The sequence below is a fragment of the Plecotus auritus genome (genome assembly GCF_963455305.1).
Source record: "Plecotus auritus genome assembly, chromosome: 7".
NCBI classification, from domain to species: domain Eukaryota; kingdom Metazoa; phylum Chordata; class Mammalia; order Chiroptera; family Vespertilionidae; genus Plecotus; species Plecotus auritus.
In genome coordinates this window covers 22,154,888-22,182,565 of record NC_137774.1, presented here as the reverse complement: position 1 = coordinate 22,182,565, position 27,678 = coordinate 22,154,888, and the positions used below count along the sequence as shown (strand labels likewise).

General features: G+C 39.8%; 1 protein-coding gene across 1 annotated transcript in view; it reads right to left on the bottom strand.

Annotated features, from left to right (window-relative positions):
- Positions 1-830: 830 nt before the first annotated feature.
- The window catches only part of DHX40 (DEAH-box helicase 40), a 37,738-nt gene continuing 10,890 nt past the window's right edge, over positions 831-27,678 (bottom strand). Inside the window, exons 8-18 of the mRNA XM_080681525.1 lie at positions 23,525-23,624; positions 21,797-21,883; positions 20,902-21,084; positions 19,470-19,550; positions 18,651-18,808; positions 9,987-10,101; positions 8,471-8,579; positions 6,782-6,876; positions 4,106-4,175; positions 2,336-2,564; positions 831-1,341 (exon numbers count right to left, since the gene is read on the bottom strand). Of these exons, the coding sequence (XP_080537651.1) occupies positions 1,202-1,341; positions 2,336-2,564; positions 4,106-4,175; positions 6,782-6,876; positions 8,471-8,579; positions 9,987-10,101; positions 18,651-18,808; positions 19,470-19,550; positions 20,902-21,084; positions 21,797-21,883; positions 23,525-23,624 (1,367 nt within the window). The 3' untranslated portion in view covers positions 831-1,201. The remainder of the gene's footprint in view (positions 1,342-2,335; positions 2,565-4,105; positions 4,176-6,781; positions 6,877-8,470; positions 8,580-9,986; positions 10,102-18,650; positions 18,809-19,469; positions 19,551-20,901; positions 21,085-21,796; positions 21,884-23,524; positions 23,625-27,678) is intronic.

Sequence of the window (27,678 nt, the reverse complement as noted above, 5' to 3'; positions counted from 1 at the left end):
TTTTACCAAAAATCCTAAAAACACACATTATACTGCCTTTTGAATTTTAAATACACTAATAGCTTTATTTAACGAACATTGAGCAACTACTATGTGCAACGCACTGTGCTAAGTGCCGTGAAAGATACAAAGATGAAAGAGACATAGTTGCTGCCCACAAAGAGCATATAATCTAGTGGGAGAAAGACAAATACGCAAACAACTAGAATACAAGACAGTAAACAATAGAGTGGGCAAGTGTTGAATATGGCCTGAGTGTGATATTAATTAGCCTCAAGGTTCCAATTTGAAACACTGGTGATGTATTGTTGGCTGCTTTGAAAATCCCATTTCAAGACAGCATAACAGATGTTTAAATGGTCCTACCCAAGCAGCTGGAGGCAAGAGAGTAGGCCAGGTAGAAGAGCTGTTTGAAAACACTGTCACAACTACATACATGATGCTGATACAAGTATGTAGAGACAGCTACAAAAAGAACATATATATATATATATATATATATATATATATATATATATCATCTGTCCTTTGGTTAATGGCTATAGCTACTGTTTTAAATAATATACTTTTATATAAAAAGGAATTTATATAATCCCAGAAAAATCAATTTAAGGATTAATATTAATTCAACAAAGAATACTGCCATAGGCAATTTTCTTATTTACTAGTTAACTCTTTTCTCTAAATATCTATAAAGCTCTTTAGCAATTAAACAGACATCTAAATATTGCTGAATAAAAACCTCTAATGTTCAGCCTTCTGAAGGAAATGGTCACATACCTGATAGCCTGATATAATACTATTCTAATAGCAAAAGAAGGCCTTAAAGATATTTAAGGAAAATAATTTTTAATGCTTCAATGCAAATGGAATACACACTGATTACATAAAATTCAATGTTCTTTGAAAATATCCCAACAACAGCATTTGATACCAGTTAAGGCCAGCAAAATTGAAGTGAGAAAAATATCACATGTATTGTCTTTCATTGGTTTCATATATCATTGCCTATGACTATGGCAACCCAATCTTCTCTGAAAATTCCATCCATTGGTATTAATGAGTTTGATGTGCTTTTAGCCCATATGCTAAAAACAACTGCTGACCACTTCCTCTTGGTAGTGCCGTCTTACATAAATGGTAAAGTAGAAGCACATTTCATGGCTGCTTTTCCTACTTCCTGAATTGGAGGGATCACTGATTAGGCTGTTCCCTTCAGTGTGTCACTGTGATCCTGGGACCTCTGCTGCTTTCTCTCAAGGAAACGAGCACGGGCATCTGATATGGATTTATCGTCATTTCTCCTTTGCATTTTCTTTAGGACTTCTTTTGATATTCCATCTGAAAATGTTACAGATAAATCCAGTAAAACTTAAATTTTGAAATTCAGTGCTAGAAAGGTTAAGAGAAAGAGATGTCCTGATTTTTCAATGTTTAGGTAAAATTAAATTCTGCCCTTTCAAAAAAAAAAATGATATAGTCTATGGCTAAAAAACAAGAGCATGGAGGCCGAAGCAGTCAGAAAAACTGACGCTATTCAAGCATTTATACACTACAGTTATACACTGCAACAAAATGTCTAGTGTCTAATGTTACTAAAAAGACTATTCTATCATCTTGGGCAAATTCCTCACCATTTCATTTCTCAGTCATGTTAAATAAGGATAATATAACTTGTTCCATCAATCAGCCTCAGAAAGCTTTACTGAAATGAAAAGCTTTTTGTATGTGTGAACTAAGAATTAAGCTTTCTGTCCTAGTTCAGTACCACACTGTTTATGCCTCCCAATTAGGAACCTAACATTTCACAGAAAAATAAAAAAGAGATGTTCTGAGGAAATAAATCACAAAATTTTATAAACCAAATAAAAATAGTAAAGTACTACTGGGAAGCAGTATGACATAATAGCTAAGAGTAAGGACCATAGAATCAGGTTACTTGATTCAGAATCCAGATTCACCAATTATGAGCTATGCGATTTTTAGCAAAGTATTGTACACTGCTAAGTACTTCTTCATATATAAAGTGGGAATATGTACTTACCTTATAGTTTATTATGAAAATTCCCCAGTGGGGTAATGCAAGCTTTCAGTATATGATAAAAACTCAATATACTTATTAACAATGCTATTGGACAGAGGGGTTAAAAAAACAAGATTAACTGTAAGGAAAGAAGGAAGTCAAAATAACGAAGTATGAGACTCATGATAATTCTTTGCTTTCTGAGTAGATAGAGCCAGAATCTAAGTCCTGTAACAATATTTCTGTGATTACATAAGAATTTGGACATTTATGTTTCCTGGACTATATTACCAAAAGAAGTGATATACTCACCCTTTAGATGTTTTACATTTTCCTTATTTGTCCATCTCCTTCTTGCATCTTCTCTTGCTTCACGTCGGGCCACACTGCTCAAGTCATGTGCATTAAATTCATGCAACTTGGGTAACAAGTCTCTCACCCATTCATAGCGAATTGGACACACAATTCTTGCGTAGACTTTGGTGGTAACTAATACCTCATGAAAAATAATCCATTCAAGTTTGGTTTCCTGTTCGTGAAGCTGTACAAAAGAACTCACTTAGGGATGATAACTCAATAAACTGCCTTATTCCACGTTAGACTAACCAAATACTATTAGCCCAAACTCTTCTGAATTCCTATATGCTTCAATCAGGATACAGAGACCAACTCAATACCTTTACAGCTTTATGTAATACTAGAGGCCCGGTACACAAAATTTGTGCACAGGGGGAGGGGGTCCCCTCAGCGCAGCCTGGACCCTCTCTGATCCGGGACCCCTCGGGGGGATGTCCAACTGCCAGTTTCAGCCCGATCCCAGGGATCAGGCCAAAACCAGCAGTCGGACATCCCTCTCACAATCCGGGACCGCTGGCTCCTAACTGCTCACATGCCTGCCTGTCTGATCACCCCTAACTGCCCCCCCTGCCAGCCTGATCACCCCTAACCGCCTCTGCCTGCCAGCCTGATCACCCCTAACTGCCCCCACCCCCACCGGCCTGGTCGCCCCTTAGTGTTCCCTCTGCCGGCCTGGTCTCCCCCAACTGCCCCCCCCTGCCGGCCTGGTCTCCCTCATCTGCCCCCCCTGCCAGCCTAGTTGCCCCTAACTGCCCCCCATGCCAGCCTGGTCGCCCCTAACTGCCCCCCACTGCCAGCCTGGTCGCCCCCAACTGCCCGCCCCCCCCCACCGGCCTGGTTGCTCCCAACTGCCCCACCCCTGCCGGCCTGGTCACCCCACACAGCCTGCTGTTCAGTGGTTTGGTAGTTCCTCACTAACACCCCTGCCGGCCTGGTCACCCCACGCAGCCTACTGTTCAGTGGTTTGGTCATCCCTCACTAACCACTCTGCCAGCCTTGGCACCCCACGCAGCCTATTGTTCAGTTGTATGTTCGGTTGTTTTGGTCATGATGGCCCCTGGCTTTTTATATATTAGGATAGTTATAAACTTAACCTCAGCCCTATCCTGTTTGGCTCAGTGGATAGAGCATTGGCCTGCGGAATGAAAGGTCCCAGGTTCGATTCCGGTCAAGGGCATGTACCTTGGTTGTGGGCACATCCCCAATAGGGGGTGTGCAGGAGGCAGCTTATCGATGTTTCTCTCTCATTGATGTTTCTAACACTCTATCCCTCTCCCTTCCTCTCTGTAAAAAATCAATAAAAATATATTTACAAACAAACAAACAAAAAAACTTAACCTCAAAGCAAAAAGTAGAAGACATCTATATATCACTTAATCCTACAACTTTACAAATTTCTTCTCTTTATTAAAAACTAGAGGCCCAGTGCATGAAATTCGTGCACTCGAGGGAGGGGGGTCCCTCAGCCTGGCCTGCACAGTCGGACATCCTTAGCACTGCCTCGGAAGTGGGAGTGGCTCCTGCCACCGCTGCTGTGCTCGCCAGCTGTGAGCCTGGCTTCTGGCTGAGTGGCGCTCTCCCTGTGGGAGGGAACTGACCACCAGGGGGCAGCTCCTGCGTTGAGTGTCTGCCCCCTGGTGGTCAGTGTGCGTCATAGCAACCAGTCATTCCGCCATTTGGTTGATTTGCATATTAGCTTTTTATTATATAGGATAAGGTACTTACTGCTGAGGAAGGATGAATGTGAACTGGGCTTCCACGCCCATCCATTGTGCAAAATGTTCTCCCAACAGATCTAAAAACAAAAAGAAAGGATAAAGACACTGATACTACAACAAAGACATCAGTAGAGCACTAAATGAATAGTTATATGTTCTGCTACAAAGAGTATCATAAACAGAGGTTTAAGTTTATTCAACTGTCACTATTACTTCTCTACCAATTCATCTTAAACTATGAATGATATAACTGAGTCATTTAAGTATAAACACTTTTGGTTAACAAGTAGTAATATTAACAATAAAATTTTACTTGTGTATTTTTTAAATACATTTTTTATTTATTTCAGAGAGGATGGGAGAGGGAGAGAGAGACAGAGACATCAGTGATGAGAATCTTTGATTGGCTGCCTCCTCCACGCCCCCCACTGGGGATCTAGCCTGAAACCCAAGCATGTGCCAACAGGGCATCAAACTGGGACCCCCTGGTTCATAGCTCGACGCTCAATCACTGAGCCAAACAGGCTGGGCAATAATATTGTATTTGTGCTTTAGATTTTCCAAAATACTTTCATAATAAAGGCTCAAAACAACCTGAGTTTTGAGAGCCAATCACTTTAAGGTCAAAAGTGAGATTTCAAAAAATGTTAGCCTTCTAAATTAGAGGTCACAGAGCTAATGTATGGTAAAAGCAAGTCCCAATCATAGGTTTTCTGACTTAAACACAGTGTTATTTATATCACTTTTTAAAGATATAAATTATTTTCAGTATTCTAAAATCTGATAATTAGAACATCTCATGAATTTTTCTAATTCATGTTCTTAATTTCAAATTCTTATCCTCTTCTACACTTTCTTACATAAATGTTATTCCCAAAACTTTTCAATTAACAGCACTAGGTCAATTGTCATTACAACTGATTTCCTATACTACGTTATATGTATTCCTATTATAACCCAGATCAGACAGCATTATAATTGTTTATATATCTGTATAATACAGTGTATATTTATACATTTTTTACTTGAACCATTTTGAGAATTAGTTGCCAACTTTATGCCCCATCATTCCCAAATACCTGAGTTTACATTCCCTATAACCAAGGACATTCTTTTACATAATCATAATACATCCAACAAAATCAGGGAATTAACACTAATATATTCCTAACATTTAATCCTCAGCCCCCATTGAAGTTTTATCAAATGTTGTAATAATATCATTTATAGCAAAAGGATCTAGTTCAGAAATCATGTATTGCTTTTACTTTTAATGTCCCCTTAGTCTCCTTCATTCTGGAATACTTCCCCAGTCTTTCTCTGACCTTCATAATCCTGACATCTTTAAAGATTACAGGTTAGTTATAATCAATGTGAGTTTGTCTGTTTCAGGATGATTAGATTCAGGTTATGCATCTTTGGCAGGAATATCACAAAAGTGACGCTATGTTTTCATTATATTCTATCAGGAAAAACATGATTTTGATTTGTTTCATAAATAATGTTCACTTTGATTGTTTGACTTAGGTAGTATCTGCCAGGCCTTTCCAGTGAAAAGTTACTTTTTCCTTTGTAATTAATAAGAATTTTATAGAGAGATGCTGCAAATAATTCTATTTGTCATTAAACTTTTAATTTATTAATTTACTAATTTATATGACTATAGACCCATGACTTCACATTTTATTCAGTGGGTTATATCACCCATTACTTTCATTTATTTTGATGCTCAAAATGTCCCACATGTGACCAGTTGGAGCCAATTCAAGCTGGCGCCTGTGTACTTCTGACATGGCCTCAGCCTTCGCTCATCACTTCTTTGCTCACTGGCAAAATAAGATGTTTTAGGCTCATCTTGTACTTTCCCAGCCCTATTTCTCCATAGAGGCGTGATTCCTTCATGTAGCAGATGATTTTTCCAAGTCAAGATCTGGGCATTATGGTGTCATTGCTCCCAGTCCATCTCAGAGATAGGGCACATATGTATATAAATATTTACACACATACAAATACATGTTTTATATATATTTACAGTAACATCCATTTTTATTTCCCTATCTATCCATCTGTTTTAAAAAACATAAGTTCACAATGATACCCTGAAGTTCCAACCCAACACCACAGAGCTCGTTCTCATTTTCTCCCTTTCAGTACTTCCAACTCCTTTCACCATTATTAATATATTTATGTGCTCGATTCCTCTGTATAAAATGAATCTCCCATCACCAACACTGTTATCCCTTTCCTTACAAAAATGCCCTCCTCACTCTAATACTCAATACTGAAAAATTCCCATGTGAGTGCTTTCTCCATCCTGCTCAAGCCCTGGCACTCCACACCAACCCATTCCTTTAGGGATGTCATCCTCAAACTTTTGGCTTTCACACTGCACACAGAGCAACCCCTCTGTAAAAAAAAGCCTTGTCACTCTGCTAAGGCACTGATACCCATGCTGGACAGCTGTCCTTCAGACTCCCCTACTGCCCACTTGAGTTCCAATATCCCACTCTGAACCACTGCAGCTTTCCCTGCACAAGTCACCATTATGAAAAGGGTCACTGTAACAGCTGATCATAATCACAGAGCTTAAATCAAATCATCAATCTTTAATATTAAATAGTTCAATATTGTAGTAAAATATACTAGCACTTCTTTACCCATCTCCCAAGCTCATATTGCTTACCTTCGAGCTACATTTTTGAAATAGCCTGCGCAAAGACATCTTCGTAGTACTTCATGTTTAGGGCCTTCAAAGGTCTCTCTTGGAAAATCACTTTGCTATAGAAAGAATATAGAATATATATATATATATATATAATATATGTATGTATGTATACATATACACACACACACAATGGTAAATCTCACAGAATAATTTAAAATATTCTTTTATTTTGAAAAATCCACATTTCTAAAAATTCTGTTTCTGGCCAATACAGAGTAAGAGGGACCAGATTTACCCTTCTGCTTGAAACAACCTAAATATGGACTTTCAAAATACTGTACATATACCAAGTGATGAGGAATAATGGTCTCCAAGAAATAAAGGAAGAGTCCCCAAAAAGATGAACCCAAATAGGCCCACACCAAGACACATCATAATTAAAATAGCAAAGGTTAAAGACAAAGAGAGAATCTTAAAAGCAGCAAGAGCAAGTCAGTTACCTACAAGGGAGCTCCCATAAGACTGTCAGTTAATTTCTCAACAGAAACATTTCAGGCCAGAAAGGACTGGCATGAAATATTCAAAGTGATGAAAAGCAAGGGCCTACAACTAAGACTATTTTTCCCAACAAGGTTATCATTTAAAATTGAAGGATAAAGAGCTTCCCAGACCAAAAAAGAAACAAACAAACCAAAGCTAAAAGAATTCGTTACCACCAAACCAGTATTAGAAGAAATGTTAAAAGGCTCTGGCTGGGTGGCTCGGTTGGTTGGAGCATTGTCCCATATGCCACAAGGTTGCAAATTGATTCCCAGTCAGGGCACATACTTAGGTTTTGAATTTGATCCCAGGTTGGGGTATATACAGGAGGCAACTGATTGATGTTTCTCTCTCACATTAAGGTTTCTCTCTCTCTCCCTTCCTCTCTCTAAAATCAAAACACACACACACACACACACACACACACACAGGACATAGGGTAGCTGAATGTATAAGAAAACAAGACCTATATATGCTGTCTACAAGAGACCCACCTCAGAACAAAATATACACAGAGTAAAAGTAAAAGGATGGTAAAAGATATTCCTTGCAAATGAAAATGAAAAAAACAACACTGGGATAGCAATACTTAATATGTGACAAAATAGACTTTAAAACGAAGGTTATAGTAAGAGACAAAAAAGGATAGTTCATAATGATAAAGGGAGCAATACAACAAGATATAATTTTACTAACCAATGTCACCCCAATAAATCATTAAAAATAAAATAAAGGGAAATAAATGAAGTAAACCCAACAACCACCCCAGCATAGTCCACCTTGAAAGAGATTCTGGATCAAGGTGCAGAGAAGGAAAAACCCAAGTGGAATCCTGAAAACTCCCTTAGTTAAAGAGACAGAGCTGAGAATACAGGAAGACCAAAATGACTGGAGTTCACAGGCAGAGTTCAGGAGAGAAGAGACCTTTATAGAGAACTCCAGAGATCTGTGTTCAGCTGAGTATTGATTAACACATGAATGTAAGAAAACTGACCAAGGCCAGGTAAAGGACCTCCTAGAAGGATAAGCGGTTACAATGCTTGGTGCTCACACAGGGTTAGGAATGGCGGGTTATTAACAAGCCAGACTAGAACATCTCATAATTTATATGGTTTTGGTTAACTCCGAGGGTCTTGTCCAAATGCTACTCAGGACAAAAGCAATCACCTGTTTAAGCTTCCTGATTAGGTCTCGAAGTTGAGCTTCAACACGAAATGCAGAAAATAAGCACCTCCAATGAATCCAGTGTTTTTGGCACCAGGAAGCTGGAGCTCCACTGAAAAACAGAAATAACGGTATCTTGAAAGTATCTTCTATAAGTGAAAGACAGTCTAACATCCTCATTTGTATTACAAAACTAGAAACTCAAAAGCAACTCTCAGCTCTTTTATGAGGTCTATCCAATTACTGAAAAAGCATTTTAGCCCTAGCCAGTTTTGCTCAGTGGATAGAGCGTCAGCCTGTGGACTGAAGGGTCCTGGCTTCAATTCTGGTCAAGGGCATGTACCTTGGTTGTAGGCTCAATCCCCAGTGTGGGCTGTGTAGGAGGCAGCCAATCGATGATGTTCCTCTCTCATTGATGTTTCTATCTCTCTCCCCCTCTCTCCCTCCCTCTTTTTCTAAAATAAAAAAAAGGAAAGAAAAAGCATTTTAAGGAATTTGAAAAAACAATTAAATGTGGATACCTCTGAGTGAATTAAAAATTATTTGTAAATGGATATTTTATACACATATGCTTTAACAAACAGCCAATCATTTTCTTTTTTTTTTTAAATATATTTTATTGATTTTTTACAGAGAGGAAGGGAGAGGGATAGAGAGTTAGAAACATCGATGAGAGAGAAACATTGATCAGCTGCCTCCTGCACACTCCCTACTGGGTATGTGCCTGCAACCAAGGTACATGCCCTTGACCGGAATCGAACCTGGGACCCTTTAGTCTGCAGGCTGACGCTCTATCCACTGAGCCAAACCAGTTAGGGCAATCATTTTCTCATCTAAGGTACTTATATAGAATCAAAATTCTATAAGGTCATTTTCAGGAAAGGTTCAGGGAGAGAAAGAAAAACACTAATATCCTATATAATAAAAGGGAAATATGCAAATTGACCCTAACGGCAGAATGACCTGGAACGACCGGTTGCTATGACATGCACTGACTACCAGGGGGAAGACACTCAACACAGGAGCTGCCTCCTGGTGGTCAGTGCGCTTCCACAGGGGGAGCGCTGCTCAGCCAGAAGCCGGCTCATGGCTGGCCAGTGCAGTGGCGGTGGTGGGAGCCTCTCCTGCCTCTGCAACAGCGCTAAGGATGTCCGACCTAACGGCTGAGGCCCGCTCCCCGGAGGGTTCCCGGGCTGCCAGAAGGATGTCTGACTGCCAGCTTAGGCCCGATCCCCCGGGGAGCAGGCCTAAGCCAGCAGGTGGACATCCCCTGAGGGGTCCCAGACAGCGGGAGGGCATAGGCCGGGCTGAGGGATCCCCCTGAGTGCACTGGGCCTCTAGTTATATAATAAATGCTTACTAAGTAACAGTCACCTGACATAGAAGAATCTCACTAATGTTCACAAAAATACCTGAAGGTTAATATCATCCTGACCAAACAACTGTCTAAAGTCACATAGTAATACATATTGGAGCTATATTTCAAACTGACAATTTCCAGTACAGACAACTCACATACCTTGATTTGCACTGCTCAAAAATGACAGCTAAAGTTGCAAAGTCATTAAATCCTCCAGCTTTAGCTGCCAATTCTCGATGTCTCTGTTCTGCTTCCTTCTGGTACTCTGGATCAACTAAAAGACAGTTGCAGACGCAATTTAGTTCTACTTTATATCAAGTGTCCACATTCACTTTGTTTATTCAAGCTCATTAAAATCTGTCTCACCCTCTGGGGTGGAGTAAGGTAGAACTATATTACCTTTTCAAGGGGGCTCTAATTACTCCTACAACTTCTTTTTCTCTTTTAACCACACTTTGGAGATGTTATCAGATATAGCAACATTACTTCTCCCAATCCATTTGCCTTTAAAATAGTATTTAATACATGTATTTATTTTTTAATTCACTTTTATCATGAGTAACCCATGCTCACAGTAAAAAAAAATTATATAAAAGTTCAATGTTCTCCATTTTGTCACATTACCCACAAATCAATCCTCAAGGCTAACCACTGTTAATTATTTAATGTGTGTCCTTCAAGATATTTTCTATGCATATACAAGGATATGCATTTAGTGATTTATTTTAACATAAATAGGATATATGTTTGGAAACTTTATTTATTTAATAATGGCTTCATGTCAGTACAGATGGAATTATTCATTCTCAAAAATAGCCACCTTGTATTCTCCAGGAATATAAGAAACATAACAAAATTTAACCAGTCCTTATTTATTCAATTCACAATTATGGACAATTAGACAGGCCAAATATGCAGCACTAAACTACTACAAACTTTTTTTCTTTTTAACTTCATATTGAGGTATGACATGCATTCAGAAAACTACATAGGTCATAAGTGTACAGCTCAATGAATGTTCACAAACATACCATACTTATGTACTCAATACCTCTATCAACATACAGAATCACCAACACCCCATAAGCCCACTTTTTGCCCTTTTTCTAATAACAACCTGTACTCCTCCACAAAAGTCCTGACTTCTAACCCCAAAAAAGGGTTTGGCCTGTTTTTAAACTTTGTATAAATATACTTTATTTATGTGTCTTGTTTCTTTTGCTCAACATTTCGTTTTTGAGACTTATCTGTTATTGACTGACTGGATCGCACTAGGGACTGATGTGCTCTCTCACTGCCCAAGTTCCCCACATAACACTTCACCCAGGCTAATTTTCCTTCAGAGTTCAATTTTTCAAATTTCCCAAGGATTCTTCCTTCATTGTGCCGCATCATACCACAATTCCTATTCCTTCAGTACACCCATCACAACTGCATTTACCAGAGGCACCATGCTGCCTGGTTCTGGGAAGCAGCACTTGTATAGACTACACTATGAATCTCCATAGCAGTTCCTGGAATTAGGAGGAAAGCGATCTGACTAAAGAAAATGCTCAGGAAGATATAAAGTCTTCCATTCTGCCCTGGCCAGTGTTCTCAGTGGTTAGCATACTGGCCTACATACCAAAGGGCCTCAAGTTGGATCACCAGTCAGGGCACGTGCAGGAGGCAACCAATTGATGTGTCTCTCTCACACAGATGTTTTCTCTCTCCGCCACTCTCTCTCTCATCCTCTCTCTCCCTATCTCTATCTCTATCTCCCACATCCCTCCTCCCTTCCACTCTCTCTAAAAATCAATGGAAAAAATATCCTCAGGTGAGGATTAACAACAACAACAAAATATACATATATATGTAAATAAAGTCTTCCATCCCAGGCTTTATGTAGCTTCTACCTGTTACCTAGGTAGCAACTGAAGAAAGCAGCTAGAAACAACAGGAGAGAAGATATAGTGAAGTTAGAGTCCGTATCACACACAGTTTGTAGAGTCTCAGTAAGTTTATCCTCCTACTACACAAAAGTTTGACTATCCATCTTTAATTAACCAGTAGACTTGTCATTTTCTTTATTTTCTTTCCCCAGATAGAATTCTATGATCAGTTTTATCTCGTGCAAATAGGTAGATGCTATTGAGGCAGAAATTATAAATAAAAAGCTAAAGCAGCAAAATAAGGCTGTATCAGCAAAACTCCCTTTGGGAAGATAATGCAATATTTTTGTATATAGCTATAAATCAGAAAACAAAACCATTACACAGAAAGGGTTTCAACAACAATCCTCAGAGATGAAGTGGGGAAATAAGGCTGTAAGTATCACATCCAAATAAAGAACCCTTTATTTCTAAAAATATCACAATTAAAATAAAAACTTCAAAACCAACCCAATGTTATTTTAAATTTGTTCTATTTTAAGGCTAAGTTGTTAACCACCTAACAGCTATTCACCACCTAAAAGCCCCTCTCTCCATTGTCTGATTTCTAAAGCAATATATATAACAGCAGACACTGTAATACAGCAAAAAGAAACGTCACTAAAAAATGTTGACAATATCATCATTTTGATATTTAAAATCTTTATTCAATGTTAGATCTAAGAATACTAGCCAATTTTACCAATAAGTATGTAATAAATTAGGTAATCTATGATGACTAAGAACCAAGCCAGAAACGGTTGCTTAACCTTTTAAGACTATAAATGCTCTTAGAAGCAGCTGGAAAGGCAATACACACTTTGGATATAACAAGAGTCAGCCAGTCACATACTCAAAAACTGAAGATGCTTTCTGCAGCAGCTGAAGATCTTGAAATTTCAGGTTTAAAAATTAAGTCTAGGTCATATATGTGTACATTTCTATAAGTTTGAATAAAAAACTGGTAGTAGTCGTTGCCTCTAAGAATCAGACCTGGGAACATGTTTAGGAGGGGAAGATTTACTTTTCACTTAATTTCTTTTGTAGTGTTTGAACTTTTAACTATACAATATATTGGAAATGGTGGTGTGAAGAGTTAGGCAGAACCTCCCTCCCAGAGAAACATCAATTAAACTAGTCAAATTATCCAAGTCTCTGGAGACTGACTGAATCTGTGGAATTCAGCAAGAACAGTAGGAAGTATCGCATTCGAATACCTAATATAGTCAGCCCCCCACAACTTTGTGTGAAGAACGAATTCTGAGGGCTTGGCAGCCTTAAAGTGGTATCATTTCTCTCACCCCCGTTCCTCCTCTATACAGAGGATCAGGCTGAACAGCTAATGAACAGGGTAACAGCTAAAACCAGTGCAGCCCCCCCATTTCCTTACAGCTCTGTAGTGTAGAAGATCTGTTCCAGTGAGTTCAGTGGCTGAGTGGTAGCTCCCACAACTCCCAGTTTCCTAAAGCTGTTCAGGTATTTTAGAATTAAAAAGTTTTTTTGGCAACCAGTGTGTCCACAGATCCCATCTTGCTAGCCTTTGTACTGAGTGGTAACAGAATTTCCCACCACCTCCCACCCCAAGCTTCTGCTCTATGAGGAGGATCCAGGCAGGGTAGATGGTGAAGAGCAGGTTCCCCCCACCCCCCAAAAACCTGTAAGTAAATACTAAACTCTAGTTATATAGGGTGGCCTTTCACAATGGTATAGCTTAGTTCTGAAACTACTTTTGTATATTCTAAGGACAATGGAAAAATTAATTATGGACTCTGGACTAGATAACAGCACTGTATCGATGTTAAATTTCCTAACTTTGATAATTTGACTTTGGTTAAATAAGGTATTACCTTTGTTCTTAGTAAATATACAAGTAAATATTTTGTGGTAAGAGAGCACAATCTTTCCAATTTACTTTCAAATGATTCAGAATAAGAAAATGTATATTTATAAATATATATGTACTAGAAGCCCAGTGCACAAAATTCGTGCATGGGGATGTGTGTCCCTCAGCCCAGCCTGTACCCTCTCCAATCTGGGACCCCTCAAGGGATGTCCGACTGCCCGTTTAGGCCCGATCCCAGTAGGATCAGGCCTAAACGGGCAGTCGGACATCCCTCTCACAATCCAGGACTGCTGGCTCCCAACTGCTCGCCTGCCTGCCAGCCGGATCACTCCCTAACCACTCCCCTGCCAGCCTGATTGATGCCTACCTGTTCCCCTGCCAGCCTCTTTGACCCTAACTGCCCTCCCCTGCAGGTCTGGGTCCCCCCCAACTGCCCTTCCCTGCAGGCCCAGTCGCCCCCAACTTCCCTCCCTTGCAGGCTTGGTCCCCCCCAACTACCCTCCCCTGCTGGCCATCTTGTGGCAGCCATCTTTGACCACATGGGGGCAGCCATCTTGTGTGTTGGAGTGATGTCAATTTGCATATTACTCTTTTATTAGATAGGATATATGCATATACATAGAATAATTAGCAAATGCAGCAAAGTATTAAAAACTGCTGAAATTAGATAAAAGGTATAAAGGAGTTTATTTCATATTCTTTTTTTTTAATTGATTTTTTTTTAGAGAAAGAGGAAGAGTGAGAGAGAGATACATCAATTTGTTGTTCCACTTACTTATGCATTCATTGATTGATTCTTGTATGTGCCCTGACCACAGATCAAACCCACAACCTTGGTGTATCAGGCTAATGCTCTAACCAACTGAGTTATCAGGCCAAGGCCTGTCATATTCCTTCAACAGTTCTGTAAGTTCAAAATTGTATTACAAAATGTTACCCCCCAAAAAGAAGGCTAATACCAGACTGGTTTCATCTATTTAAACTCGAGGCCTGATGCACGAAATTCATGCACGGGTGTGGTCCCTAGGCCTGGCCAGTGATCGAAGTGCGAGTGTCTGGTGTGGAAGGGCAGGTCCCAGCTGACCTCTGGGACCTGGGCAGCACCTGGGTCCCTGGGCCCCTGCGCACCCCCCTCCACCTGAGTCACGGCACCAGAGTCCCCACATGGAGATGTGGAGAGCATGGCCAGACGCCACGGGCCAGGGCACAGTGTGGGCCTCTGGGCCGCCCAGCGGCACCGCATGAAGCCAGGCGGGCAGCACTCTCTCTCCCGGCCGGCCTCGCAGATCAGCTACTGTGCGAACCCACAGGAAGCCCAACCTGCCCCTGTGGTCCCAGCGGCTGTGGCCCGGCTCACCCAGAAGATGCTGCGCTGCACGGGTGCAGGGCAGGCTCCTCACAGGCACCCAGCACCTGAGCATGGGGCTTACCCAGTGTGTGAGCCCTGTTATCCTGGAGGAGGTTAGCAGGGGGAGTGAGAGTGAGCTTGGTGGACACACCGCATTCTCACCGCACCTCTGTCTCTGTCACCCCTGCCTCCAGGTAGCAGGCGAGTGGTTGCAGCATGTCGCTGACATCCGCCATGTTCCTCGCTGCCCCCTGGTGGTCAGCACACGTCATAGTGAGCACGTCAAACTCAAGGTGGAGGGGACAAATTGCATATTAGGCTTTTATTATATAGGATATTCCAACAAGGAAGAACATTTCCTTTTTCTGGCCTTACAAGACTATTAGAATTGGATCACCTTAATCCAGCCCCTGGTTTTACAAATGAAATACTGTGACCCCACCAGAAGAAAGTAAAGCTGACATGTGACATACTAAGCTGTATCCCATGATGACACAACAAGAAAAGAAACAAGCAGAAGTTTAAAGACATGAAAACCTCAAAACAATCCTCTGAGGGTACAAGGGCTAAACTACCTTTTCTTTTGATGCTTGGGGGAAAAAAGGTTAATATATTACTAATGTATTATACAACAGGGCAAAGGTTAACCATACTATCTTCCCTTACCAGTGAAAGGAAATTAACTCTCCCCACCAGGAACATCACATACTCCCTATTTTAAACAACTAAGTTAAAAGGATAACAAAATGAAAAAACCGTTTGTCTTCAGTTTCACGTCTGACAGGGCTAGGTATATGGCAATCAAAAAATGGTCAGTGAGCCCAGCCGATGTGGCTCAGTGGTTGAGCGTTGACTCATACACCAAGAAGTCTTTGGTTCGATTCTGGTCAGAGCTCGTGCCTGGGTTGCAGACACAATCCCCAGTAGGGGGGAGTACAGGAGGTAGCCAATCAATGTTCCTCTGTCATTGATGTTTCTATCTCTATCTCTCCCTCTCCCTTCCTTTCTCTCTAAAATCAATAAAAGCCTTTTTTCAGTGACAGTAAACACACAATACAATAAAGAGATGATGTATTATAGAACTGTACACTTGAAACTCATATAATTTTATTAACCAAAGTCACCTCTATAAATGCAATATAAATTTTTAAATAATAATAAAAATAAATAAATGCTCTGAAATACTGGAGATCTAAATAAATGGAGAAATATTCCATGTACATGAATAGGGAGACAATACTGTCAAGATGTCAGTTTTTTCCAACTTGATCTATAGATTCAATACATCCCAATTAAAGTCCTAGCAAGTTATTTTGTGAATATCAACAACCTGATTTTAAAGTTTATATACAAAGGAAAAAGACTCAGAATAGCCAAAACAGGGAAATAGTAAAGTCAGAAACTGACCCACACAAATACAATCAAATGATCTTTAACAAAGGAGCAGAAGCATTTCAAGGGAAAAAAGACAGTCTTTTGAACAAATGAAGCTGGAACAAATGGCCTTCCAACTCCCAGAAGATAACATAGGAGAAACTCTAGATGACCTTAGGTATGGTGATGACTTTTTAGATAAAACACCAAAGGCATGACCCATGCAAGAAATAATTTGTCAGCTGAATATCATTAATATTAAAAAATTCTGCTCTGCAAAAGATAATGTCAAGAAAACAAGATGACAAGCCACAGACTGGGAGAAATATTTGCAAAAAACATATCTGATAAAGTACGGTTCTCCAAAATATACAAATATAAAACTCAACAATAATAGGCACCCTGGCCAGGTAGCTCAGTTGGTTAGAGCGTCAGCCTGATACACCAACGTTGTGGGTTTGATCCCTGGTCAGGGCACATACATGAATCAACCAATGAATACACAAATAAGTGGGACAACAAATCAATGTTTTCTTTCTCTCTCTCCCTCTTCTTTCTCTCTCTAAAATCAATAAATAAACATTTTTTAAAGCCTCAACAATAAGAGAACAAACAACCCAATTTAAAAAGACCAGAACAGACACCAAAGAAGACTATACATGGCAAATCCTACATAATAAAAGGGTAATATACAAATAGACCGAACGGCACAACAACCAATCAAGGCATAATATGCTAATGATATGCTAAGGCTGCTCAACTGCTCGCTATGACATGCACTGACCACCAGGGGGCAGTCTACTGGTTGACCAATCACTATGATGTGCACTGACCACCAGGGGGCAGATGCTCTGACCGGTAGGTTAGCTTGCTGCTGGGGTCCGGCCGATTGGGACTGAGCAAGATGGGCCGGACACACCCTGGAGCCCTCCCACAGTCCCTCCCCAGCCCGATAGTGCACCGGTGGGGTCCCTCAGCCTGGCCTGCACCCTCTCTCAATCCAGGACCCCTTGGGGGATGTTGGAGAGCCGGTTTCAGCCCTATCCCGGCCTTGGGAGGGCACCAGACGCAGGGCTCATGGCTGGTGAGTGCTGCTGCGGCAATGCAAGCCTCTCCTGATCAGGACTGATTGGGCACGAGCCCACGGCGGGAGCGGCAAGTAGGAGCTACAGGCCACACTGGACTACGAGTTTTGGCCCGATCCCTGCAGGCCACTCAGAGGGACTCCACCCATGCACGAATTCGTGCACCGGGCCTCTAGTAAGCATATAAAAAGATGGTTAACATCATGTCACCAGGGGGCAACAAATTAAAACAACAGTGAGATACCACTACACACCTATTAAGATCATTAAGATGGTCAAAATCCAAAACACCGGTAACATCAAATACTGGTGAAGTGGTGGAGCAACAGGAATTCTCAGACTCATTGCTGGTAGGAATGCAAAATAGTGCAGACCTTTAGAAGGTCTGGAAAACAGTTTGGCAGTTTCTTACAAATGTAAACATATTCTTATACTATTCAGCAATGAATTGAAAACCTATGTCTACACAAAAACCTGCACATAGATGTTTATAGCAGTTTTACTCATAATTGAAAGCAACCAAGATGCCCTGCAATAGGTGAATGGATAAACAAATTCCATACAATGGAATATTATTCAACAATAAAAAGAAATGAGTTCTCATGCCACAAAAAGACATGGAGAAACCTTAAATGTACATTGCTAAGTTAAAGAAGCCAAGTTAAAGAGACAGTAAAAACATTCATGGTTGTAAGGGGTTTGGGGAAGGGATGTAGGGATGAATAGGTGGAGCACAGGAAATGTCTAGGGCAATGAAACTATTCTGTATAATACTGTAATGGTGGGTAGGTGTCATTACAGATTTGTCAAAACACACAGACCATACAGCACAGTGATCCCTTTAATTAATAATAATGTATCAATATTGGCTCATCAATTGTAACAAATGCACCAGAATAATGAAAGATGATAATAATAGGAGAAACTGTGTGTGTATCTGTACTTTCCTTCAATTTTTCTATAAACCTAAAACTGTTCTAAAAAATAAAGTCTATTAATTTTTCTTTTATTTTTAGAGAGAAAGAAGAGAAGGAAGGAGAGGAAGGGAGAGAGGGAGGGAGGGAGGGAAGAAGAGGGAGAGGGGGAGAGAGAGAAACATAGATTTGTTGTTTCACTTATTTATGCATTAATTGGTCAATTCTTATATGTGCCTTGACTGGGGATCAAACCTTGGTGTATTGGGACAACACTCTAACCAACTGAGTACTCGGCCAGGGTTAAAGTCTATTAATTAAAAGTAAACCTCTTCAATAAACTTCTTACCAGGTCTAATGAAGACATTTTCCACAGACAACATTGCTGCTATTGGAAGTAGTAGATCTTCACAGTCCAGAGAAGCAGCCTTTATTACTGCACATGTCAGATGTGGAGGGAGAGGAAATTCTACCATAGACAAACCCAACCTGGTCACATGGCCATTCCTTAATAGAAAAAAAAAGTTCTTATGTCTTTCTACCTTGGGAGAGTACAAATGAAATGCTCATCATTCAGAATAAATCAGATATAATTTAGATTACTTTCAATCACCCCCATAAATTCAATTCAATTTAAGAAACATGATACACTGTAGTCATAGGTAAGAAAAACATCAAGATAATAAATTCCTTGTTGTCAAGGGCCAGTACATTCAAAATCCTAAACAATGATGCAGAATAAAGTAGTGTAATAAAAGACACAAAATGCTGTGGAAACACAGAGGATGTCCTTGAAGTAATGGAAGTAATGAAAGAGTGATAATTACCAAATCCTTCCCCACCACACAATCATGAGAACAATGACTTAGGTTCTCCTATCATTTTGATATACCCAGCATAATGCCTGGCACTGAAAGAGTATTCAGAAATTACTTGTTAAATAGTACCAATGTTGAACAAAATTCGTTTTACGGTATAATTTGTAACGACAGAATTGTGGTGAAAAAAGGCTGAGGACAATTTCTAATTTCAGGTAAAACGATCCACTCAATTCAAACAAATTATTTTATACCTATAAGGAAAGTATTAAGAACCCTATCTTAAAAAGAAATTAACATCTGTTGTGGTCGGGTTTTGGGGGAGGGGTTTTGTTTGGTTGTCTTTTTACCTGTCAATAGCATCACACTGATAAAGTTGTTTAAGGGCTTCCAAAATAAGTCTCTCATTAGGTGGATCCAAATAAGGAAACCTGTGTGTTTACATGAGATATAAAATGAGATCCTATTTCTTGAACACAGTAAGATTTCATACAGACTTCAAACTTCCTTTAAAAGGTCTTAGCGCTCCTATTTTTCAAATACTCTCTCTCTTCTTCTAAGGCATTCTATGATCATGATTCAGCAAAAGAGGAAATAAGTTTTTCTGAATCATAGTCTTTTATTAAGTCAATAAGCACCTCTTTTTGTTCTCCTTAGCTGGAACACTCTTGCCATTGCTCTTTACTTATCTGAATCCTGCCCCATTCTTCACAGCCCAATGTCAACACTATTCTGTTCTGTAGTCCATAATTTTATTACAAGCTTATAAAACAATGGAGAAAAATTCATTGAAAGTAGCCAAAAATTACAAAATGTTTAATAGTACTTCAAAATGGCTTTTGATAAAAAAGGCAAGTATATTCAATTAATTTTACCATATTTGCTTTATGTATCTGTATGTACCAATTACTTAATTTCTCCTGAACTCTTAAGGCAAGTTGCAAATACAATGCTTATTCATCCCCAAAATACTCAGCATGCATCCCCTGAAAATAAGGACATTCTCTTACATAACCACAATACCATTAATAAACATAGGAGAATTAATAATATTTACAAAGGATAACAGTGGCATATAACCAAGCATGAATATATATATATGTGCGTGTGTACATACTTTTAAACAGGAGCAATAGTTACTTGATTATACCAATCTTTGTTTCTCCAAAGTAACTTAAGCTTAGTGAAAGCAAAAAACTACTCGAGTATTACCATTTCTCACAATGCATAGTACACAAAGCTGGCTCTACCAAAGATGCTACAAAAAACCCCACCATTTTATCTGGGATTATGATCATTATATACCTTTCATAACAGATAAACAGTGGTCACTAAATGACCCAAATAATATCAGCATGAGGCACACCATTAAACCAAGGTTAAAATATGAGCAAGGACCTGCCTGGCATGGCTCAGTGGTTGAATGTGGAGCTATAAACAAGGAGGTCATGGTTTGATTCCAGTTAGAGCACATGCCTGGGTTGCATGTTTGATCCCCAGTAGGTGGTGTGCAGAAGGCAGCCGATCAATAATTCTCTCTCATCATTGATGTTTCTATCTCTCACTCCCTCTCCCGTCCTGTCTGAAATCAATTAAAACATATTTTAAAACAAATATGAGTAAGGGGTCAAATTCTAGTAAAGCATCATAAAGAAGCCTTTTGTATGGGTTTACTTGAACCTTGAGATATAGGGTATCTGAGCCAAATACTTCAAAAGAACTTGAGAAATAACCAGGCTCCACTCCAACACATTTTCCTTTTTTAAAAAGCTGTCTACATACCTTATAACATCATGTATGGCAAGGCACTTTAAGGTCAGAACTACAGATGTCAAACTAGTTCTCTTAATCTCAGGGATCACATGGTCAGGCATACACTGGTTCCAAAAATCTTTACTATAGATCCGAAAGCATTTTCCTGAGGAAGTCCTACCAGCTCGACCACTTCGCTGTAATGCCTCACTCCTTTAGAAGAAAGAAAAACAAAAGTCCCCAAAATGTTCAGCATGGAGGAACCTGGAGAGTATTATGCTAAGCAAAATAAGCCAGTTAGAGAAAGACAACTATCACATGATCTTACTCATGTGGAATCTAATGAACAAAATAAACTGATGAACAAAATAGATCCAGAGATATGGAAGTATGGAACAGACTGTCAAATCTCAGAGGGAAGGCGGAGGTAGGTGGGTGGGAAGAGATCAACCAAAGAACTTGTATGCATATGGACACAGACAATAGGGTGGTGAAGGCCAGGTGTGGAGGGTAGGGGCAGGCTAGAACAGCCGTGGGCAAACTACGGCCCTCGGGCTGGATCCGGCCCGTTCGGCTGTTCTATCTGGCCCGCGGAGCCAAAAGAGCGGAGGGTTCTCTTGCTCTCCCCTCCGCTCCTTTACTTTGAATTTATATTAGTTCACACAAACACTCCATCCATGCTTTTGTTCCGGCCCTCCGGTCCAGTTTAAGAACCCATTGTGGCCCTCGAGTCAAAAAGTTTGCCCACCCCTGGGCTAGAAGGAGACAATGGGGGAAAGATGGGGGACACATGTAATACTTTCAACAATAAAGATTTAAAAAAAATGTTCTGTGTTTCCTAAGCAATTCACCTCCCACCCTGAACCAACTAGAAATTATCTAACCCACTGTTCTTTGAACAAAAAGGGGTGACATAGCGACTTACTTTGAAATTGGAACCACCTCCAGGATGTCCAACCCTAATCTGGGATTGTGATTTAACTGCTTCACAAAGCCACCATCTACCACATATCTAAGAAAAATGAAAACAAGTTAAGTTTCTAGAAAATAAGGAAAGAGTTGTTAATTTTCAATCACTATGGATTCTCCTTTTCCACCAAACTAACAACTACATGATTACTTTAATGTTAACTGTAAAACTTGGAAGTCAAGAAATTGGAGCTTCATACATTCCTGCTGGAAATGTAAAATGGTTCAGCCAATGTAATGTGGAAAAAGATTTGAAGGTTCCTCAAAATGTTAAACACAGAATTACCATATGACCCAGAAATCCATTCCTAAGTAAGCACCCCAAAGAACTGAAAACAGGACTCAAAACATACTTGTAGATGTATGCTCACAGCAGCACTATTTGTAAGAACCAAAAGGTAGAAACAACCTAATTGTCCATGGCCCATTAAGAGATGAACAGATGCATAAATTATGATATCTATATATATAAAAGCCTAAGCTACCATTCGACTGGTAGTTATGATGTGCACTTACCACCAGGGGGCAGAAACTCAACGCACAGGAATGGAAACATGGAACAGACTGATGAATCTCAGAGGGAAGGGGGGAGGATGGGAAGAAATTAACCAAAGATCTTATATGCATACTAGAGGCCTGGTGCACGGACCCGTGCACCACTGGGATCCCTCAGCCTGGCCTGCGGGGATTGGGCCGAAACTGGCAGTCCAACATCTCCCAAGGGGTCCCAGATTGTGAGTGGCACAGGCCAGGCTGAGGGAACACACCAGTGCATGAATCCGTGCACCGGGCCTCTAGTATACATATAATGGCATATATACCATATTCTGAGCTACTGCTTAAAGGGTACAGGGTTTTATTTGGGGTGATAAAAATGTTTTAAAACTAGACAGAGTTGCCCTAGCTGGTTTGCCTCAGTGGATAGAGCGTCGGCCTGCAGACTGAAGGGTCCTGGGTTCGATTCCAGTCAAGGGCACATGCCCGGGTTTGGGCTCGATCCCAGTGGGTGGCATGCAGGAGGCAGCCAATCAATGATTCTCTCTCATCATTAATCAGCTGATCAATGATTCTCTCTTGTCAATGATGTTTCTATCTCTCCCTCTCCCTTCCTCTCTGAAATCAATAATATAATGATTTTCAAAAATATATAATAAAATGTATTTTTTTAAAAACTATATAGTTGGTGGTTGCATAGTGTTGTAAATGTACTAAATACTATTTAATTGTTCAGTGTTAAATGTTAATTTTATGTTATACAAATTTGAGCCCAGCTGCTGTGGTTTAGTGGTTAGCATCAACCCATGAACCAGGAGGTCATGGTTCGATTCCCAGTTGGGGCACATGCCTGGGGCACATGTGGGCTTGATCCCTAGAAAGGGATGTGCATGAGGCAGCTGATCAATGATTCTCTCTCATTATTGATGCTTCTATTTCTCTCTCCCTCTCCCTTCCTTTCTGAAATCAATAAAAAATATACTTAAGAAAAAAAAGAGTGAACAGAATATTATATGCACTTCCTCCTCCATTTCCCTATTTATTGCAATCAGTAATTACAAAAATGATAGGTGACTACAAGTTAAGCAGGTGAGAAGGGAATTAGTGGAGGGCACGGAGAAGCAAACTCAGTGTTTTATGATTAGCTAAGTGGCTTTCTTGGCTTTAAAAGGATTTTTTAAAGTTGTACCTGATTCCATCTATTGTCAAAGATGTTGCAGAAATATTAGTGGATATGACACATTTTCTAATTCCAGGTGGAGGTGGCAAAAATATTCTCCTCTGTTGATCTAAAACATATGTAAAAGGAAAATACTAATTTATAACATGCATTTGTCAAACTCAAGCTTTGAAAAAGTAACTTCTTTGCATTAAAAGTTATATTCTCTTCACCTCTTTAATTATCTTGAATTCAAAATATAATAGCAAAACTATTTTTCCTCACCTTTCACTGGTAAGGTTTCTAGATCCATGAACTCACAGTTTATTATTGCTAAAATAAACCCTACAGCAGACATCTTTATGTAGGTCATAGCTCCCTTTGAGAATATTTTAAAACAGTGTACCTCTTCTCCATTAAAAGACACATACGTACACACACAAAAAAAATTCAAACAATTCCCATCCAAGGGCTACAGATTAAGGACCTCTCTCTGCCTTAAAGATTGATTAGCTAAGTAGTTCTTACTTTTTCAGTGTCTACCCAACTTATGACTACCTCTCTAAACAAGTAACACCACACTCATTTCCACTACCCACACATTCTGAAGGGTGAGCCCCAGCAGCAATGCTTATAGAATGGTACTTGCTCTGATTTATGGCACCAAGGATAAACATCTCCCCCGAGTTGGGCCAATCTGATTCTCCTATGAATTTGGAAGAAGGTCCAAGAGACGCTCAATTTGATTAGGCTAGTCCAGCCGTGGGCAAACTACGGCCCGCGGGCCGGGTTCTATCCAGCCCGCGGAGCCGAAAGAGCGGAGGGTTCTCTTGCTCTCCCCTCCGCTCCTTCACCAGCAGCAGTGTTAACATGGCAATGTCGGGAAACACGGCCGCAGCTCCTTCTTCTGAGTGGGCGGATTTATATCCGCCAATTCAGTAGAAGGAACAACCTCTCAATCTTCCAGAGGCTCCTTGTAATGCCCGCGGACACGTCTCCCGACATCACCCTGGGAATGCGTAGACACGTTATCATGGTGATGTAGGGAGACACGCCCCTGGAGAGCACAGTATCAGAGCCTTTCTGAGGTAAGATTAAGAGCTCTACTCAAACACAATTTTTTCCTGTTCCCACATTCTGTACATCACAATGACTTGTTAATAAAACAACAAAGACTTTCAGCTTTTAGGGCTTGTATCCACTGCAGTTTTTTTTCCCACTGCGGACGCACGCAGCAGGGAAAAAGACACACAGAGGACATGTCACACTAGCCATGCTGCGGCTGCATTTTTTTGCTGATACGGATGCGGTATCAGTAACGCTACCATGGCCACTAACCGCATGTGTTAGTGGCAAAACAAATGCATTTTGCGCTGTGTTTGCTTCTCCCCCTTGCGCCTGTAAAAATGCGTGCTACAGGGATTTGTGTTAACATGCACCACTGCACATTAGCATCAACGCTGGTGTTAAAATGTTTGAAATGAATAAAACTATTGAAATAAAAAAAAAAAAGACCCTACCCTTTTATGTAATGATGTTTACTTTGAATTTATATTAGTTCACACAAACACTCCATCCATGCTTTTGTTCCGGCCCTCCGGTCCAGTTTAAGAACCCATTGTGGCCCTCAAGTCAAAAAGTTTGCCCACTCCTGGGCTAGTCTCTTGCAAAGAGGAAAAATAAAATTGCCATAGGAAAATCACTAATGAAAGTGAAGGAGAGAAATCTAGTCTAAAGAGAGGGAAAATTAATCAGACTTGAGAGTTGACAAGAGAGTATTTCTGAGTTTCTGGCACTTCCCAGGCTTTAAGAGGCCTGGGTGTAAATTAAATAGAAAGATGAATTTGGCCTTTAAGGATAAAAATTAAAATTTTCAGGCAATCAAACAGAAAAAGCAAATCACTTACAAGGAAGGGGGAAAAAATCAGGCTGGCCTTAGACGCCTCCACAGCAACGTTCAATGCCAGTAGACAACTGGACAACGTCTACCAATTTCTAAGGAAAAGAAAGTGTGACCCAAGAACATAAAACCCAGCCAAGATGTATTTCAAGTATAAAGGCAAAAGCTGGACATTCTCAAACATAAAAGAGCAACAAAAAATAGTACTCAAGCCCAGCTGGCATGGCTCAGTGGTTGAGCACTGAACTATGAACCAGGAGGTCACAGTTCAATTTCCAGTCAGAGCACATGCCCAGGTTGTGGGCTCGATCCCCAGTGTGGGGTGTGCAGGAGGCAGCCAATTAATGATTTTTCTCTCATCACTGATGTTTCTATACCTCTCCTTCTCCCTTCCTCCCTGAAAGAAAAATAATTATTTAAAAAAATAATAACACTCAAGAGCCCTTCTATTTTAAAAAAATTAACAAAAGTAAGCCAATCTAAAGTTAACCAAAAGTAACGTAGGAATAAAAAAAAAAAAAAAAAAAAAAACAGTTTAAAAAAATTGATGGTGCCGAAACCGGTTTGGCTCAGTGGATAGAGCGTCGGCCTGCGGACTGAAAGGTCCCAGGTTCGATTCCGGTCAAGGGCATGTACCCTGGTTGCAGGCACATCCCCAGTGGGGGGTGTGCAGGAGGCAGCTGATCGATGTTTCTCTCTCATCGATGTTTCTAACTCTCTATCCCTCTCCCTTCCTCTCTGTAAAATATCAATAAAATATAAAAAAAAAATTGATGGTAAACACTACATACATCTAAATAATATAATAACAAAAATTAGAAGAGGATATAGAAGAGTAAAAGTATTTAAGTCCTCGTCAGATAAGTAAACAGATAAGATCTCCAATCAAATATGTTCTGAAAGAAAATATTAACTTCAGCTTAGTATTTTTCATCTTGCTAAACTTTAAAGCAAACTTTTATAAAATATCTCATGTGGTAAAGATTAACTTGAAGTTTAATAATTTCTTCAAGTAAATTCAAGTAAAATTAAATATATTTTTAAAAAATAGTGCTCTGGCAGAGTAGCTTAGTTGGTAAGAACATCCTCCCAATATGCCACAGCTACAGGTTTGATCCCTAGTCAGGGCACATACAAGAATCAACCAATGAATGCATAAATAAGTGGAACAACAAATGGATGGTTTTTTCTCTCTCTCTCCCTTCCTCTCTCTATAAAAAAATCAATAAATAGCCCTAGCTGGTTTGGCTCAGTGGATAGAGCGTCAGCCTGCGGACTGAAGGGTCCTGGGTTCGATTCCAGTCAAGAACACATTCCCGGGTTTTGGGCTCCATCCCCAGTAGGGGGGCCATGCAGGAGGCAGCTGATCAATGATTCTCTCTCATCATTGATATTTCTATCTTCTCTCCCTCTCCATTCCTCTATGAAATCAATAAAAAAATATTTTTTAAATCAATAAAAAATTAAAAATAGTACAATCTCACTTTTAAAAACCATTTCCATTAACCTACCTACCTATTTAGTTATCCTTCTATATGTGTACACAACACACATACACACACATATACACACACACACCTGAAAAATGGTTTTCCTAACATTAAAGATAATTATTTCTGGATGAAGATATTTGAAGCTATTTCTTTACCTTTACCTTTGTAATTCTGTACACTGCTTAAATTCATTATAATGAAACTGTATAATTTTTCCTCAATTGAGTCATTTTTCTTTAAAGAAAACTGATGCAAATATGCTAAGACACTAACAATGTACTAATTCTAGATAAGGGGAAATTAAATTTTTTTGTACTTTTCTATAGTTTTAAAATTTCTACAAAGGACAAAAAAGAAAAACATAAAAGAGCACATGTAACATAATCCCATTTTTTGTTTAAAAAAACAATAAAAATAGCCTTAGCCGGTTTGGCTCAATGGATAGAGCGTCGGACTGCAGACCAAAGGGTCCCGGGTTCGATCCCAGTCAAGGGCACGTACCTTGGTTGCAGGTTCCTCGGGCCCTAGCCCTGGTTGGAGGCAACCAATCGATGTGTTTCTCTCACATCAATGTTTCTCTCATCTTTCCCTCTCCCACTCTCCCTAAAAATCAATGGAAAAATATCCTTGGGTGAGGATAAATAAAAATAAAAAACAATAAAAATATATTTAAATGTATAAAGAAAAAGTCCAGAACAATATATCTCAAAATGTTAATAGTGATTAGTACTTAACCATGTTGGTGAGATCTAAGTTTAAGTAATCATTTGGGGAAGTTCCACACAGAATAG